Source organism: Papio anubis, chromosome 6 (genome assembly GCF_008728515.1).
Source record: "Papio anubis isolate 15944 chromosome 6, Panubis1.0, whole genome shotgun sequence".
In the NCBI taxonomy this organism is placed as follows: Eukaryota; Metazoa; Chordata; class Mammalia; order Primates; family Cercopithecidae; genus Papio; species Papio anubis.
The window spans coordinates 43,334,710-43,354,099 of record NC_044981.1 but is presented as its reverse complement, the minus strand read 5'-3'; the positions used below and the strand labels follow the sequence as shown (position 1 = coordinate 43,354,099).

Sequence of the window (19,390 nt, the reverse complement as noted above, 5' to 3'; positions counted from 1 at the left end):
AGAAAAAAAAAATCCCATCACAAAGTGAGCAAAGGATATGAACAGACACTTCTCAAAAGAAGACATTTATGCAGTCAACAGGCACATGAAAAAATGCTCATCATCACTTGCCATCAGAGAAATGCAAATCAAAACCACAATGAGATACTACGTCACACCAGTTAGAATGGCGATCATTAAAAAGTCAGGAAACAACAGGTGCTGGAGAGGATGTGGAGAAATAGGAACACTTTTACACTGTTGGTGGGACTGTAAACTAGTTCAACCATTGTGGAAGACAGTGGGCGATTCCTCAAGGATCTAGAACTAGAAATACCATTTGACCCAGCCGTCCCATTACTGAGTATATACCCAAAAGATTATAAATCATGCTGCTATAAAGTCACATGCACATGTATGTTTGTTGTGGCACTATTCACAATAGCAAAGACTTGGAACCAACCTAAATGTCCATCAATGACAGACTGGATTAAGAAAATGTGGCACATATACACCATGGAATACTGTGCAGTCATAAAAAAGGATAAGTTCGTGTCCTTTGTAGAGACATGGATGCAGCTGGAAACCATCATTCTCAGCAAACTATCACAATAACAGAAAACCAAACACCGCATTTTCTCACTCGTAGGTGGGAATTGAACAATGAGAACACTTGGACACAGGAAGGGGAACATCACACACTGGGGCCTGTTGTGAGGTGGGGGAAGGGGTGGGGGATAGCATTAGGAGGTATACCTAATGTAAATGACGAGTTAATAGGTGCAGCACACCAACATGGCACATGTATACATATTTAACAAACCTGCACGTTGTGCACATGTACCCTAGAACATAAAGTATAATTTTTTAAAAATGGGTTTTTATAAGAAGTACTCAATTTAAAAAATTTATGTTATTTAAAGTGGATAATTTAAAAAATATATGTCCATAGGCAGAGGAAATAAGGCAATTTCTAACAACTAGGGAATTTAGGTAATGGCACAAATTACCTTTGTACAATTCTTGCAAATTTTTAGAAAATCTAAAATGATTTTAAAATAAAATCATAAAAATACCCACACACACACAAAAAGATTTGATTGCCCCACTGGATTTTGGACTTATGTGGGACCTGTAACCCCTTCATGTTGGCCAATTTCTCCCATTTCTAGTGGGTGTATTACCGAATGCCTGTACCACCACTGTATCTAGGAAGTAACTAACTTGTCTTTGATTTTACAGACTCATAGAGGGAAGGGACTTGCCTTGTCTCAGGTGAGACTTTGGACTTGGACTTTTGGGTTAATGCCGGAATGAGTTAAGACTTTGGGGTATGTTGGGAAGGCATGATTTGTTTCGAAATGTGAGGACATGACATCTGGGAGGAGCCGAGGTGGAACTATATGGTTTGGCTGTGTCCCCACTCAAATCTCATCTTGAATTGTAGTTGCCATAATCCCCATGTGTCATGGGAGGGACCCATTGGGAGGTAATTGAATCATGGGGGCAGTTACCCCCATGCTTCTGTTTTCATCATAATGATCTCTCAGGAGATCTGATGTCTATATAAGGGGCTTTTCCTCGTTTTGCTTGGCACTTCTCCTTCCTGCCATCATGTGAAAAGGGATGTGTTTGCTTCCCCTTCCGCCATGATTATAAGTTTCCTGAGGCCTCCCCAGTTCTCTGGAAATATGAGTCAGTCAAACTTCTTTCCTTTATAAATTACCCAGTCTCAGGCAGTCCTTTATAGCAGCATGAGAACAGACTAATACAGTAATCCAGAGGAGAGTTGATGATGGTGGCTTGAACTAGAGTAGTATCAGTGACAGTAGAAGGTGATGAAAGTGGTTTATTTTAGTTACATTTTAAAGATAGAGCTGATGGAACTTGCTTAGAGGGAATTAACTGATGAATTAATCTGTGATAAAAATTTTTATTTTCACATGTTTAGAAAAAGTCCTTATTGAAAAAACTAAGATAAATCACATAGTAGCAACAAAGGGAGATTTCAAGCAGGGCTCCCTTGTTCTTTACAGAGTTCTGTGTATCCTTGGGGACGATGTGAAAGCCATGCTGCACTTACAGGCTTCCCCTTTCACAAGATTTTACCTTAAAGATGCTATACTTTTATTCTATGTAAGTAAAGCCAGACTCCATAAAGTGTGCATATGTGACTACTTGAGAATTTGATCTTTCCTAAACCAAGATGGAAAGATCTGCTGTTCTAACTCAAGATTAAAGAGGAAGTATGAACTAAATTTTATGCATTAATGGCTTTATATATTTTTCAGGCAGTATTCTAAAGTTTTATCCAAAATGACCAAAATATTTAACTGTATCCCTGTATGTTTGCTCTACTATAAAGCCTATCAGCTCATCTAGATATTATGTAAACCTCTGAGAACTTTTAGGAATGTTATTCAGAATGCCTAAAGATTTTACACATATTAAACTAGTATGTTCACTTTTTATATACAGCCAGATAAAAACCACCAAAAAAAAAAAAAAAAAAAAAGGTGAGGGGGGGATTGTGACATCCTTAATCAGGAAAACAAAAAGTCAAAGTCAGTGTTCCATTACTTAAAAGAAATAGTTTGGGCAGAAACTCACATGGCTTTTTATGTTATTTGCCAACTGAGTTATTCCAGAGCATATTTACAACTTCAGGGAAACACTAGCAAAAATTGGTACTAACACTAAACACTGGGATTTACAACTTGACAGGGAATTAGGTTGTATGGCACTAGGTTATTTTAAAAATGATACTTTTCTTAGCACACATTTTATCCCAAGACGGGAAATATTTTATTACGTATGGTTTTTCCCCATTACTGGCTTAATACATTTAGATTAAAAATTTTTAATGGGCATTAAAACATTTTTAAATCTATTACTTTCATTTTAATGACTATATTTTTCATTATATAACAAATAAATGCCCACTCTTGGTGGTTTAAAATGTATTAAAAAGGTAAAGGTCCTATGTTGACATTAATTAATATATTTAGACCCATAGAATAAAACAAAAAAACTGAATTCAATATTTTGAAACAACTCTATTATGTCGTAGTAGCACAAATATCTTTTTGTGTGTTTCTTAATCACTGATGCTTTGTACTGGCTGAGGATTACTCACTTTCAGCACAAAATTTCTTTTAAATACTTTGAATATTCTAGGGTCTACAGCTCTGTAGGAAACTTCATATAATTACTGTAAGACATTCTTAGTACCTTGGACACATAAAATTGGTATATTATGCATGCCACTCTGGGGAAACAAATTAGCACCACTGGAAACCTATTTTTTAAGGCTGTGATATAGAAAATATACTGTATTTCTATTCAAGTCGATATAATTCAGTGAAAATTACAGGTCAAACCTAAGTGAACTTTTGGTTTCTACTGCATCAATCAGTATTCTGAGTTGGTCCCTTAAATATTATTGCATGACATTCTCCTTTGTGTGTGTATGTGTGTTTCTGGTTTTTGATTTTTTTTTTTCTAAAAGCGTATATTCAAGCCTTTGCTGTTTCTCTGTGATTTTCTCTGTATGTATGTGTGTTTTTGTTTTTTGATTTTTTTTTCTAAAAGCATATATTCAAGCCTTTGCTGTTTCTCTGTGATTTTCTGCCCCTTGGGTAAGTGCTTTGATTATTTTTATGTGTGCACAGTTAATGACTTCCTGTAAGTCAAGCAAAATTAGCTCAAGAGGAAAGAAGATTTCTTTACTTTTGAAACTCTTTTTCTGTTTGTAATTCACTGTAAAAAAAAAAAAATTATTGAAATGTGTAACTGAAAAGTTAAAGTTACCTATAATTTCACCTCCAGAGATAAATACTATCAAAAGTATAATATATTTGCTTCCAGACTTTTTCCGTGTATTTGCAGGCATACACACGTGCATATGTGTGTGTGTGTTCAAACATAAATGAAATTAAGGTACATACATTCTAGTATGAACTTGATTTTTCCATTAATACATTCCCGCAGCTACTCTTTGAGGAGAGACAAAAGTAGCTCACATAGAAAAGTTCAGGAAGGGGTACAATACTATCTAGAAGAACAAATAATTTTAGAAGAGAGAAATCACTGTAAATTGCACAAACTTCCCAGAGGAAGTGGGACCTATGCAAGACCTTGAAGAAAGGGAATGATTTAAATTACCATGGAGATGGGGAGGGGTGACCAGCACAGTAGTGGGTGAGTGGCAGGGTGGCAGCAGTACATGGCACATGTGACAAAGGGTGACTTAACTAAAAACAAAGAATAAATTTGGTTTTAGTGAGAACAATGTGTGCTGAGGTAGAATGGCCCAGATTATGTCTGTATTTAGAAGTCAGACAGTTGAGCTTAAATTTAATGCAGTGATTAGTTTAGAGCCATTTGTTTTTGAATCAGAGAAAAGAAAGTGGTGTGGGGATATAGGAGAGCCTACTACAGTGAGTCTTGCAATGTACAAGGGTCTTTTCTCCATGCTTTTATTTAAAATACTAGTATGCAGGATAGGTTGGGAGAGGAAAGGTCTGTGAAAGCTAGGAAGCTGTTGCAATACCCTAGGCCCAAAATGATGACTTTTGCAGTGGAGTAAAAAGAAAGGGTACTTTACCATGTGTTTTGAGGGAGGCTTACTTGGCTTTTGGGAAAGGAGTCTACCAAATTACAAACTCACCCAGCAAGCAGAATGAGCACTCACTGGGGTACTGGATTGCCTCTGCAACCGTCCCAGTAAATCCTTTAACCTTTCTGGACCGACCTCAGCTTCCTTACCTACGGTGAGTTGGAGATATGGTTTCTTCGGCATTTTATGGTATTTACTGACTTGTTAATATTATCCTTCTGCAAGCGGACCACATTATACATATATAAACATGCATATACATTTCATAATTTACACATTGCCTCATAGCTGAATGCTGCTGCCAACCACTCCATTTGAAGTTTTCAAGTTCAGCAACCAGTGCCTGTTGAACATGAGATTGTTGGTAGATTACTGTTTTGGTAAAAGCATTTTGCCTTTTCCATGCAAAAAGCACTCTGCATTTCAATTGTAAGACTTTTAGAAGTAATCAGAATAAGATTTAAAAACAATTTTTTTGGCCAGGTGCAGTGGCTCATGCCTGTAATCCCAGCACTTTGGGAGGCCAAGGCGGGAGGATCACTTGAGGCCAGGAATTCAAGACCAGCCTGGGCAATTTTATAGAGATCTCATCTCTGTAAAAATAAGAATAAAAAACTCGCCAGGCCTGATGGTACACACCTGTAGTCCCAGCTACCCAGGAGGCTGAGGCAGGAGGCTCACTTAAACTGGGGAGGTGGAGGCTGAAGTCAGCCATGATGGTGTCACTGCACACCGGCCTGAGTGACAAAGCAATACCCTGTCTCAAAAAAGAAATTAAAAAAAAACTTGAAGTAGAAGTGAGAGCAGATACTCTCATCTTGGTTTGAAAGTTATGTTCTGTGTTTTTGTGTTGCTGAAGAAAGTTAAATGCCATGTGCCTTGAGAAGCTGCCAAGAGATATGCCAGCACATAGCTTCCATAACCTTTAAAAATGCTTCAGTGAAAGCACACAGAATTTAAATGGAACAGTATGCTGCACAAGTAATCCAGCCTCACACCTCAAAGTGGTACAGATAGGGCAAATGATGATTGTCCGCACTGAAAGTATTTTTCAAAGACATAATCAACTTCACATCAGTTGAAGTAAAAACTTTTCACTGAAAATTCAGATTAACAAATATGTACCAAGAGTTTGTTGTATTCACGATATTGAACAAACAAATTATACTAGGCACTGTATCTGTAGGGATATTAGCATTTCTGTTTTCATTTAAGTAGGACGCAGAAAGTGAGTTCATCTAGCCTAAAAGTCTGCCTCCTCTGAATGTTTTACAATAACAAGAAAAAGCTGTAACTTTCTGGTAGTGAGAAGAGCAACTAGTCACCAGCTATTCTTTTTTACCTTTTTAAAAAGCTATTTCAATTAAATCTTAAAATACTGTTGAGTATTTGGGAAACTTTAGGAATAATTCTTTCACAAGTAGTTTCTCCATGTTTGCTCCTGTGTTATAATACTTAGGTATATTGTAATACTAGTAAGATGTAATTTCTGAAAATCCTCTAAGTATGTTTGTTGCATATTTTATGAATGTCCAAGAATGCTGTTGTTGACACCTAAAGAAACCAGGGAGTGGGTGGAATTGACAGATTAAGCAGAAGACAAACTGGACTTGCAGATACAAGAGTATGACTAATCCAAAGATGACCTTACATTCATGTGGCAGTCTGAGATAGGAGAGCATTGTGTAATTTGAGAATGTTCAGTATGAATAAAAGCCATGATAAATCATCTGTGATTATTCAGTGACTTTTATTTCAGAGATTTGTGTTTTCAGTGCCTTTGACAATGATATGATGTATTTTTTATTCTAGTTTAATGACTATACGGACTAGCCAAAGTAACTCTTTTAAAATTAAGTTTGCATTGTAATATTTAGTTCAAAAGAAACTACAGCCTAAAGGGAGTACAACCTTCATTACAATTAATATGATCTAGAATAGTAAGTCTTTTCTGAGAAACTTTGTGTACCTTAGAGTAGGTAGGACCCAAGTTTTACTTCTAGTTTTGCCTCTTTATTAGCTGTATACTTTTAAAGTTTTCCTTTAAGTTCTCTAAATCAGTGTCTTCATTTGTAAAATGTTTATAAAACTGCTTACTCTTTATTGAGATGGTTTTATTTTATAAATATTTTAAATATGTATATAAATATAAATATTTTATAAATTTTATTTTATAAAACCATCTCAAAGAGTAAGCAGTTTTATTAGCTTCATTTTAAAAATAAAAATTAAAAATAATTATGTTCATTTTAAAAATAAAACCATCTCAAAGAGTGAGCATTATTCTGATCATGATGTTTTACTAGGCTTATGATATTGTCCCCTTGAATCTTTCTCCACAGAGTTTCTTCAAGGAGTAGAAAAGGACTGCCAATGTATACTTCAGTATGGATCAGAATGGGTGATCTGAATAGAGGCAGACAAGAAGGTAGAATTAGGGTACCACAGTAAATAAAAGCCACACTTATTTAATATTTGACCACTGTGTTGATTTTTTTAATGGATTTTTGTCTTAAAAACTGCCTCATCTCTCTGGGATTTGTAAAATTGGATTACAATTTGATCCTAATTCTTACCGTTTCTGGTCTTAGGCCGTTCAACACGTACTTAAATGCATTTCTTTTGTCTCAGTTCATCCATTTGTTGTCCCTTGTTTCAGCTAGTAAGGCCCAGGCAGATCCAAGCACAGCATTGCCTCAGCACTCTAGAAGAGCAGCACAGTTCCTGTATTTAGAGAACATACCGTTCATGAAAGTTAGATATTTACTCCCTTTCTCAGTATTTAAGATGATAGTGGAAGGACAGGAGAAAATATAATACTCAGATGTTGAATTATTTGAATCATATGGCCAAAATTTCTTCCTTTTTTTTTTGTATTTTTGAAACAATTCAGGGGGAAGAGAGGAATAAACAAAAATTAGACGATAAGCATATCCAAATCATCTTCATCTTCAGCCAAAATTTGTTCCTTTTTTTGTTTTGTTTTTAAACAATTCGGGGGAAGAGAGAGGAATAAACAAAAATTAGGTGATAAGCATATCCAAATCATCTTCATCATCCTTAAATCCAAGTCAGTGCATATATAGCTCAAAGATTCTCTGATTTCATGAACTCCCTTGACCATGCTGTGAATAGCATTCATGTGTTGTATCATGTAATATTCGAGAACATTAGTATTAGTACAGTGCTTCCAGTCTTTCTCACATCATAGCTCACATAGAAAATGATAATATTTTTATCACCCACCAAGGTAAATGGACAAGGCAGCTGGTAGCAGATACCAGCCTAGGAGTTCTGCCTCAGCCTTGTTCAGCATCCAGAGAGTGAATGGAAGCAGCATCTCTACACACCTGTGACGTGCTTGCACTATCAGATACACTACAGTTTCTGCACTCTGCATTAGATTACCCCCAGGTTGTACATTATTTGCTGACCCAGGGTCTCACTAATTTCTTTTTCTTATGAATAGTTTGAGCATGTTAATTGTAGGGGCTACGTGACATGTTTTAGTAAGACAATATATGAAACTTAGAGCATCCCAAAGGAAAACATTGGAATAAAAAGTTACCATTAGTTGAAGACAGCTTTTTATAATGAAAATAGGCTGACTTAGGAATTGGGAGTCCTGGGCTTGAATTCTAACTTAGGCAACCTTTGACAAATCACTTCTCTGAGCCTCAATTTCCTTATCTTTGAATTGAAAAGGTTTGAACAAGATAAACTTTAAGCTGCCCTCTATCTCTAAGCCATGATTTTGTATTGTCTGTAAGTCTTTGCTGTTGAGTCAGCTGCTTTGCTTGGAGTGTTTCCTGTGTGCTAGGCACAGGATAAATGACTTCTTATATATACCCTAGGGTCAGATTTTTGGGGCTCCTCAGATCAAAGTTTACTGCTTCGATGCTGGAGGAATTAAAAAAGAACTAGGATGCTTAATGAGGAAAAGAGAATAGGCATTGGAGAGGGTATCTGAAAGGAATGAAGCTAGCCATAATAATTTAGTCTTTCAGATGTTTATGGTTATCTTTGAAATATTGTAGCTGGCAATTCTGGCAACCTTAACCTCTGACGATAAATTTTCCTAACTCTCATTTCTAGAAACACTTATTGCCAATACATCAGCTATGTAAGCATATATGCAGAGGCTGCCAAATCTTGGTTGTCCAACTTGGTGGAATAAAAAGTTGGTGTTAAGAATCCCTTTAGGAACATTCTTTTTCCATGGTTATCCAGGTCCTTTCTGTCTAGCCATATATTGGGTGGAGGAGGCTACCAAGCTGGAGAGTAGCAGAGATGGTATGTAGGAATCATTAGATAATCATTCTCGATCTAGTTCCATTATGGGGATAGTCATTTGCCCTATGGAATAAAACGGTAGCATTTTTTCATCCAACAAATGTTTATTGCTTATTTACCATGTGTCAGATATTTTCCTAGGAGCTAGAAATTCAAACCTGAGTGGTTCCTGCTATAGTGAGACATAGACAAGCAGGTATATAATATACAAGCATATGTACATAGATACAAATTTATGATAGTATTATCAGTCTTAGAGAGTTTATTTAAATAAACACATGAGCTTTTTTTTTTTTTTTTTTTGAAACGGAGTCTCCCTCTGTTGCCCAGGGTGGAGTGCAGTGGCGCAATCTCGGCTCTCTGCAACCTCTACCTCCCGAGTTCAAGCGATTCTCCTGCCTCAGCCTCTCAAGTAGCTGGGACTACAGCCACATGCAACCGTGCCCGGCTAATGTTTTATATTTTTAGTAGAGACGGGTTTCACCATGTTAGCCAGGATGGTCTCAATCTCCTGACCTCGTAATCCACCTGCCTCAGCCTCCCAAAGTGCTGGGATTATAGACATGAGCCACCACGCCCAGCTGCAACTTTTTTGTAACGTTCAAAACACATCAATAAATTCTCCCTTTCTTGCTTCCTATTTTCATCAGGAAACATTTATTGAGTCATGTGTCAGATACATTAGAAAGAGGGCTAAAACTAGATCATGCATTTATATATCAAAAAATACTTCCAAGTAAATACAAATTAACCCAATAATATACTCTTAAGGAGACATGGTTTTCTGTTTGTCTGTTTGTTTGTTTGTTTTTTGAGACAGAGTCTCACTCTGTCACCCAGGCTGGAGTGCAGTGGCGTGATCTCAGCTCACTGCAACCTCCACCTCCCAGGTTCAAGCAATTCTCCTGCCTGCACTTCCCAAGTAGCTGGGATTACAGGCCCGTGCCACTACGTCCAGCTTATTTTTGTATTTTTAGTAGAGACAGGGTTTTGCCATGTTGGCCAGGCTGGTCTCAAACTGCTGCCTTCAAGTGATCCACCTGCCTGGGCCTCCCAAGTGCTGGGATTACAGGCGTGAGCCACCACACCCAGCCAAGACCATGGTATTTCTGACACATGCACAAGAAGATATGTACATACATATATACATATATATGTATTTGTGTATATATAAAAAAAGATAAATTTGTGTGTATAGTTGTGTAATTTATATATTTATCTTTATATGTGTGTGTGTATATATACACATATATACTTTATGTGTATACACATACATATATACTTTTTATATATATTTTTAAAATGTTTGTACATGCCCAAAAAGGATACTTGAACCTAGTGGGTAAATAACCAAGAGAAACTTGCATTTGTGCCTGCATATATGTATGTTTGTGAGTATGTGGATGTGTGGGAGGTAAGGAATGAAGGAAGCGAGAGAGGGAGGGAAAGAAAAAAGGGAGGCGAAAAATGAGGAAGGGGAAAAGCAGTCAGTGGTCTTAGAAGGAACCACAGTAGTGACTAGTAATTTTTACCTTAACTCCCACTGCCCCGTCTGTATTCTCTATTAAGCTCCAGTTAGTACACCATTATTCATTCCATCAACTGACACATCATTGGAATTGACTACTCACACAAATAAAAGAAAAAAGAATAATTTCTGTTTCAAAAGTACAAAACATCCACAGACATTAGAAGAAATGGTACTTATGTGCTCCAACAACGATGGTAAAGACAACTTGCTGAAAGTTCTTCCACAACAGAAAAAAAAAAAAAAAAAAAAAAAATTAAATCTGAGATTTTTTTTTTCTTCGCTGGGCAGAAATTCATTCCAAGAAGTACCAGCCTGTCTCAATTCAAAATGCTCTCCTTACCAAGGAAGCGGAAGTGGTCATATTCCTTCCCACCAAACTATGGATGAATTATAATTATCCTACTTCTTGTGGGACAGTGAAGCAGTAAACATCTGCTATACTGAATCAAAAACTCCACAAATGAAACTATACCAAATGAATCATACCTGGACTCAGATTAAAGGATCTGTATTTTGTTTACCTTTTTCTTTATTTTCTTGCAATCTAAAATACGGATTTGTCAACTGTGGCCCCAGATTCTAACTGAAAGGGAATAATATATGGATTCCATTTGCCGATTCTTGTTTAACATTGAACATCACAGCTTTAAAGCACATTGACAGTAATATTTGTAACAATTTTTCTGCTTGGTTTATTATTCCCTCATCATTTTCTTTTTCTTTAAAAGGATGATACAAGTTAGAAAATTTAGACATGAGGTCCTTTAGTTTTAGTTTCCATAACAAAGGAGCAGAAAGTAGTATTTAAACTTTATTTCCAAAAGACACCAGCTTCACAACTAGTGTTATCGTAATTTTATGTGTCATGATCTATGTGGTGGTACTACCCTGTTCACCTGGAATAAGGAAAGGAAAATGGTCAATTCTAAGTTTAAGCTGTGAAAACATATATAATAGTCTACTTGCTTTAAAAAATGTTGTGTCTTTTTATCAGAGAGCAGAAAGACAAACTCGAATTATGGATTCAGCTCAATATGCAGAATTCTGTGAAAGTCGACAACTAAGTTTCTGTAAGTAACCATTTAACTTTGCTTAATTATATGCGTAAGAGATTTGTCTTATAGATGTACTGAAGTATGACAGGATCTGTTTCTTAGAAATTGGTGGATTTAATATATGTGTATTTGTAACTGCTATAGAAACAACCTCTACATTGTGGGGAGCCTATAAAAGATTTTCCTACCTTCTACTGCTATGCAATTAATAACATTAAGAGGTCTTAAAGGGTGCTGGTAATATACAGAGTGCTATGTTAATTATTTACAGTACTTTTAATCATAAAAATTCAGTTTTTCTTATTATTTCCATTTTAATTTCTAGTTTCCTAGTCATATTTACACTAGTATTTCTGATTGCATTTGATCCATAACAGACTCTGATAGTAGTCATGACATTTAAAGGCCCCCAATATTAATTATGGATACCAGCCTTTTCCTTTATGTATACTCCTATTACCACAAAGGAACATATCAGTGGTCTCTTCCATTTTTGTCTAACCTCCTACTGTGGTATGTATTCAGTGTTAGCCAGATTTATTAGTACATGCTCTAGTAACACTAGTAACCTTGTGGTAAAATTAGTACTTTCACATCACTGCACATCAGCTTATTAAAAGTGTATAATGACTCATAATAGTGAGCTCGATTGTGTAGCAAAACATCCTTACAGCAAAGTTTCAGTTATGACTAAGGCTCTCAGGGTAAAGGTCAAAGAAGAAAGTGTGATGAAAAGTCCAGTTAAAAATATGACAAAGTAGCACATGACCATGGTCTGAGGGATTATAGAAACAATGGTGTCTTCAAATGAAAAGCTATTATGTGGTCACAATAACAGCATATTTGATTTGGAAAAAGAAAGGGAGAGCTTCATTTATAGATTATAAAGTGCAAATAAATGACACATTTCATAGTATCCCATGTAAATGTCAGTAAAATATAGGAAAACATGTTTTGGAAGATTTTTTTTTTCTGACTAAATATACTTTCCAATTTGACTAACAACTTGGCATCATACATCTGTGAAACATTAAGTAAATGGCACTTCGGATCATGGCAATTTCAGCAAATGAAAGGTTTTGTATTGTAATTTTTAGGTTTAAAAATGGCATTCAAGTCTTTATAAGTATCAACCTCCAGTTTATAAAGTAACATTTAGTGCAATTGAACTATTTTTTTAAATTATATTTTAAATTTAATTCACTTAAAGGAACAGACATACTACTTTCACACTAAAACTCAGAGTCTTAAAGTATCCTAGTATGCCTTCTCTTTGAAAATCAGATTTTCAGTTACTTCATGTTTTTTTGTTTGTTTGTTTTTGTTTGTTTTGTTCTTGTTTTTATTTGTTTGTTTGTTTTTTGAGATGGAATCTCACTGTGTTGCCCAGTCTATAGTGCGGTGGTGCGATCTTGGCTCACTGCAGCCTCTTCCTTCTGGGTTCAAGTGATTCTCCTTGCCTCAGTCTCCCAAGTAGCTGGGACTACAGACGTGCACCACCACGCCCATTTAATTTTTGTATTTTTAATAGAGACGGGATTTCACTATGTTGGCCAGACTGGTCTTGAACTCCTGACCTCAGGTGAGCCACCATACCCGGCCCATGTTTTATTTTTAACTCAATAATAAACTATAGTAGATTAAAAAATAATATTTTCCCTTCCTATATAAAATAACTATAGTATAAACAGTATATTGTGTCTAATTTTCTTGTCTTTAGAGTGGAAGGATTTGGTCATTTAAAATTACTTATATATGGTGCCCATAGCTGCTTTATTATGAAACCTTGGTGGGGAAATCTGTTTTATATGACAAAGTACTGTGGTTGAGAATGCTTTAATCCATGTGGGTCAGCAAATTCGGAAGCTATTCCTGCACTCATCAGAGTGTTATACTCTTTTCATTCTTCTCCTTCTAACAAATTACCAAGATACAGGAATTGTGGTCCTGCCATATGTATCTTCTTAAGTATTTGATCATAGCCATCCCTGGAATTACTGGTATATTTTAGAATAATGAGTCTGTAACTTTATAGGCTGAGGGTAAGCTGTAGCATGAGCACACTAATCTAATTCACAATTCAGTCTTTTGTTTTTATATGTATATAAGTCAGAGAGTTATTTCTCTTAAAGTCTTTTAAAATCTGATAATATTGACACACAAAGCTCATAATTATAATTAAAGAATAATTATAATAATTTAAATTATAATTTATAATTTATAATTAAAATGTATAATTGGTAAATTATTTTCCAGTCCTTTACTTTCAACTTTTTATTTTATATTTGATTTTCTCTCAATTTTCTTTGTAATCAGAGAGGCTCTGTGTATTTTAATTGATTAATTTATATGGATTTAATTACTGATACTGTATATGCTGTCTTATCTTGTGTTTTAAATTTACTGTGCTTTTTAATTTGCTTTTTCTCCTCCTTTTTTATGTTGTATTAGATCGATTGGGTTTTCTTCATTTCTTTTTCTTCTGCTAGTTTGTAAGTCCTATATTCTCTTTGTACTATTTCAGTTGCTATCTTTTTTTGATATACATCCATGACTTAAAGTTTTTAAAATTGGTAAGTATTTGGCTGGGCATGGTGGCTCACGCCTGTAATCCTAGCACTTTGGGAGGCCGAGGCAGGTGGATCACCTAAGGTCAGGAGTTCGAGACCAGCCTGACCAACATGGTAAAACCCTGTCTCTACTAAAAATACAAAAATACAAAAAAAAAAAAAAAAACTAGCCAGATGTGGTGGTGGACGCCTATAATCCCAGCTACTTGGGAAGCTGAGGCAGGAGAGTCACTAGAACCTGGGAGGCAGAGGTTGCAGTGAGCCAAGATCACGCCATTGCACTGTCAGCCTGGGGGACAGGGCGAGACTCCATCTCAAAAAAAAAAAAAAAAAAAGCATTTATAAGTATTTAAACTTTGCTTCTTGGCCTAATGTCATTTTTTCCTACAGCTCTGTACATGCTTAAAACACCGTTTTTTATTTTAAATGGCTTTATTTTGCCCTCATACTTAAATGATTGTTTAGTTGGGTAGGAAATGGTAAGCTGATCGTTACTTGTTAAAACATGATTCCCTTGTCTTTTGGCCCCTGTTGTTGGTAGAAGTTTGCTGTCAGTCTGCTTGTTATGTATTTTTCCTGTGGAAGAAACTAAGAGAATGAAGACATTGACTCCAGGTCCCCCCTTATATGGGGAAATGAGCACACTGGCCAAAGTAGTTGCCCATAAATATGTATAAAGGAAAGGAATAAGGAACTCCTGCTAGGGAAGGTTCCAGGGAAAACCATGCCCTCTGAAGAAGGCTATTTTGAATTAGGTTGAAATTGCAGAGTAGCTTCTTCTGAGTGGACTAAGCATTCCAGAGGACCCTAAGGAAAGGACTGGGAATGGAAAGACTGTTGGGAAGGGATGGGATAGAAATCACCAAATAGTATGTAGGCATGAGAGAATGGAATATTGCAAGAAACTTAAATTTTATTAGTGATCATTGACAAGAAAGATAAAAAGTATGTGAGATTAACCCTAAATTTCCATATGAAATTATCATGTAAAGTTGTTTTTTAAGTTCAGCACAGCACAGGCTGAAAATCCAGGTAGTATTACAAAGCTAATAATCCTAGGAACTTTTGACCATTGCTCAGGATTCTATTTAAATTGTTAGTCAGTTTCCAGGTTATCCTTTCTCCTGATACGTTGGGAAGAGGGGCGAAGGAGAAGGAACTTGTTTATTCTCAGGCCCCTCTCACCTCTTGATGAACGCAAACTGTCTTAACTAGAGGTATCTGTGCCTCCAACAATACCTTGGAAGCGCCAGGCTCTAAAGCCATCCTTCTCCAGGTGACAGGGAAGGAATTAGCTCTCAAGGAATCTCCACCTCTTGGTGGAATGGCAATAACCCAAGTGGTTTTTGGGACTTCTATGCATGTCTTTTGATGAATAGAAAAGTTTGGACCCTACTCTTTTGTTTAAAAAATACTTTATTCATTCATTTATTCATTTCTTCTGGAAATATTTCTTGTGAGTCTGCTAATGCCAGGCAGTATTCTAGGTGCTAGGGATATAGTTGGAGATATATGGTCCTTGTCCCTGCATTCTCAATGGTTACAATCTAGCAAGGAAGCTAATTCTGTTGCTTATGTGGATAGATCCAACTGAATATTAATAATGATCCTTTCCTTCACTTTTAAAATCAAATGTTTAGAGCACAGTTCCAAAATATCTGTTTCTGTCCTAAAGATCTGTCAAGGAGATAAGTGAATAATGTACATCTCATTGATCTTGCCAAATTGCTGCCTGTTAACTTTAACTTCAGAAGTATTCCACAGATGTTAAACAAGTGTTTGTGAGCTATTGCAGCATACTAGTTAGATGGAATGTTGCATGTCAGAAAGTATTTGGAAGATTTGTTACTTTGGGGAGATAGCTTTAAGGAGGATTATCATAATTCTGCCATATTTGACAGCTTTGGGTATATGCTTCGATAGCAGGACTTAATGTTTTCTATGATTTATTTAAAAGAGAACTCTTCTGTATGTGGAATCCTTGAAGATTCTATATAGAAGGATCACAATATCGTGCTTTGAGTTACTGTTAAGTGTTTTATAGACCTGTGGGGCCAGATTAATCAAAAGAATAATCAGTGGATTATAAAGAAAATCTTATAGATTTCATAAAATCTGCACTATCAATCTTTCCCTCTAGGTTACTAGTTAGATGAATAATGTCTAATGAAGTGCCTATATCAAATTAGACTCTGCTTAGCACTGTGGCAGTGTAGAGATATTTAACTAAAGGTTATATACGTGCTTGGTTCTGTATATGCTTGGTACTATTACACATGCAGAGACATAAGGCATGGTCTTCTCCCACAAAAATTTGTAATATGGCTTAAGAAATTATAAGCATTTGTGAAAGAATGCCTGATGGTATCAGTGTTCAATAAATGGCTAGAGTGGGGAGGTACACCTTTGGCCTGTATGATCAAGATTCATGGGAATGAAGAAGAGTGATGGGAGAGCATCCCCCGGAAGGAAAAGAGTAGGAGTAGACACACAGAGAAAAAGACTCAAGGACAGGTGATGGTTTAATAGGGAAATATCACAAAGGCTGCTTGGAATCAGTCTCCATGGTTTTGAGAGTCAGGATTAAGAATTTAGACATCTTCATAATCAGAAAAAATGTAACCACAGGCTTAGATTAGACCAGATGTCAGTTTATTTTATTTAACTTTAAATTTACAACACCTTTGAGCCATTCTAGTAATAGACACTTTTTTGGGGGGGCGGGGGCGGACAGAGTTTCGCTCTTGGGCAGTGGCCCCATCTCGGTGCTCTGCAACCTCCGCTTTCCGGTTTCAAGCGATTCTCCTGACTCAGCCTCATGAGTAGCTGGGACTACAGACGCCTGCCACCACGCCCAGCTAATTTTTTGTATTTTTAGTAGAGATGGGGTTTCACCATGTTGGCCAGGATGGTCTCGATCTCTTGACCTTGTGATCCGCCCGCCTCGGCCGCCCAAAGTGCTGGGATTACAGGCGTGAGCTACTGCACCCGGCCTAGCCACTTTTTTTAAACGGATTTATTTCAGTAGGTTTTTTTGGGGGAACCGGTGGTGTTGAGTTACATGAATCTTTAGTAGTGATTTCTGAGATTTTGGTGCACCCATCACCCGAGCAGTGTGTACACTATACCCAATGTGCAGTCTTTTATCCCTCACCCCCCTCCCACCCTTTCCCCTGAGTCCCCAAATACCATTGTATCATTCTTATGCCTTTGCGTTCTCATAGCTTAGCTCCCATTTGTGAGAACATACGATGTTTGGGTTGCCATGTGGCGGAGGCAGGGTTAGGCATGTCTGAGCTCAGACTCTTCTTGGGCGGGACTTGCTGCGGCCGCTGTGGGGGATGAGGGTGTGGCTTCTAGACCAAGGGAGTTATGTCCCCAGGGGCATTATGGCTGCCTCTGTTGCCCCACGCAGGTCGCCAGGGAAGTGGGGGAAAGCCGGCAGCCACAGGCCTCACCCAGCTCCCATGGAGCCCACAGAGCAAAAGCCCGGTCTCACTCCCACCATGCCCTCTTCCTGTAACAGCACCGAGTTTATTTCCAGGCAGCTGGTGAGCAACGCTGAGAACTTTCCCCAGGCTACTGGCTTCCTAGGTGAGAAAGCAAGCCTACTCACAGTTCCTCTGCGTCCCACAGAGCCTGCAGCGGTGATCCACCTCCTTCAAGGGGTCTGTGGCTCTAGCCTTTTCTGGTATATTCCTGCAGTAGTTCTTGGAGCCAAAGTTCACGGTGTGGGTCTCCACATGCTGCTCTATCCATCCAAGTGGGAGCTGCAAGTTAATCCTGCTTCCTATGTGCCATTTTCCTCTGAGACAATAGACAATATTTTTGAAAAGTATTAGCAATAATTTCTGTATGTTTCTTTTTTCATCACAGGTTCTTTCTTGCAGGATTTTCTTTCTGTATGAGTAAATTAAGGTTACATCAGACAACATCTTCTGACTGTTGTAACATAAGCTGTAGCCAATGGTAAATCTGACAGTGTGAGAAGTATTAAACATTAAATGGTTTAATATACTATGTCATATAGCATAGGTATAAAATAAAAAATCCAAATACGTAAGAGAGTTGTTGAAAACAACCATTATGTTGCCTTATAATTGAAAGTTAAAACTTGAATTTCTTGGGGCCAGAATATCTAGATATTAATAAAAGCTGGAACACATTGCATTTTATGTGCATTATTTTTTGTGTACAATTCTGAGTATACATATTTTTCATTTTGTGATAGTAATGTGCAGTATTAAAACACTTTAAAAATTAAAATTTCTACACTTGTTTTTTTTACATGACCAGCCAAAAAAGCTTCCAAATTTCGAGACTGGTTGGACTGCAGCAGTATGGAGATAAAACCCAATGTTGTCGCAATGGAAATCTTAGCATATTTAGCGTATGAAACTGTGGCACAGGTAAGAATTCTAATCTGTCATATCAGGCCACACTGGCTGTTTTTTCCTTATCTCTGCCCATGATCAATTCTTCTTCTGCCTGCTGCTCTACCAGGAATAACAGCCATGAATTCTCTCCTGTGACATTTACATCATTTACTAAAATTTAGTTCAGTTATGTGTATCTGCATCCTCAATTCAAGTGGGTGTTAGGATAAGAAAGACAGTTTCTTGCACCTTTATCCTAATGAGAAATGGAATCCCTGCATACTTTTTCTTGACATTGAACTCTAAGTCCACATCTGCCTTGTTTAGAGTTTATTTTTGAACTTTGAAAAACTCCTTTCTACGTATGTGAGATCTTAAGAGTACTCACCAAATTCTGGGTCTGGAATCTCGCCCTCTAAAAGACTTTCTCAAGATGTGGTCTTTTGACCACAAGCATCAGCATCTCCTTGGTTCTTGTTTAAAATGCAAATTCTGGCCAGGCACGGTGGCTAATGCCTGTAATCCCAACACTTTGGGAGGCCGAGGCAGGTAGATCACCTGAGGTCTGGAGTTCAAGACCAGCCGGGCCAACATGGTGAAACCACATCCTGCTAATAACACAAAAAAAAGTTAGCCAGGCATGGTGGCGGGCGCCTATAGTCCCAGCTACTCAGGGAGGCTGAGGCAGGAGAATCATTTGAACCTAGGAGGCGGAGGTTGCAGTGAGCTGAGGTCGTGCCATTGCACTCCAGCCTGGGCAACAAGAGCGAAACTCCATTTCAAAAATAAAATAAAATAAATAAAGCAAATTCCTAGACTGTATGCTTAAAACAGACCTACTGAATTAGAATCTCTGGACTTAAAGCCCAGAAATCTGCACTAGTGATTATGAAATAAATTTTGAGAACTACTCTCCTAAAAGGTCAGAATATATCATGACTAGGTCCATTCACCAGTCAATTAAAGTG

The 19,390-nt window shown here is 37.1% G+C and overlaps 1 protein-coding gene across 12 annotated transcripts in view; it reads left to right on the top strand.

The window, feature by feature from the left end:
• The window catches only part of SUPT3H (SPT3 homolog, SAGA and STAGA complex component), a 532,460-nt gene that overhangs the window by 406,207 nt on the left and 106,863 nt on the right, over positions 1-19,390 (top strand). For all 12 annotated transcript variants that reach the window (XR_002521342.2, XR_004184558.1, XM_017957910.2 and 9 more), the window contains 2 exons: positions 11,416-11,491; positions 18,343-18,455. Coding sequence is in view for 10 of the 12 variants with exons in the window: in XM_017957910.2 (XP_017813399.1) it covers positions 11,416-11,491; positions 18,343-18,455 (189 nt within the window). In the remaining 2 variants the exon portion in view is untranslated. The remainder of the gene's footprint in view (positions 1-11,415; positions 11,492-18,342; positions 18,456-19,390) is intronic.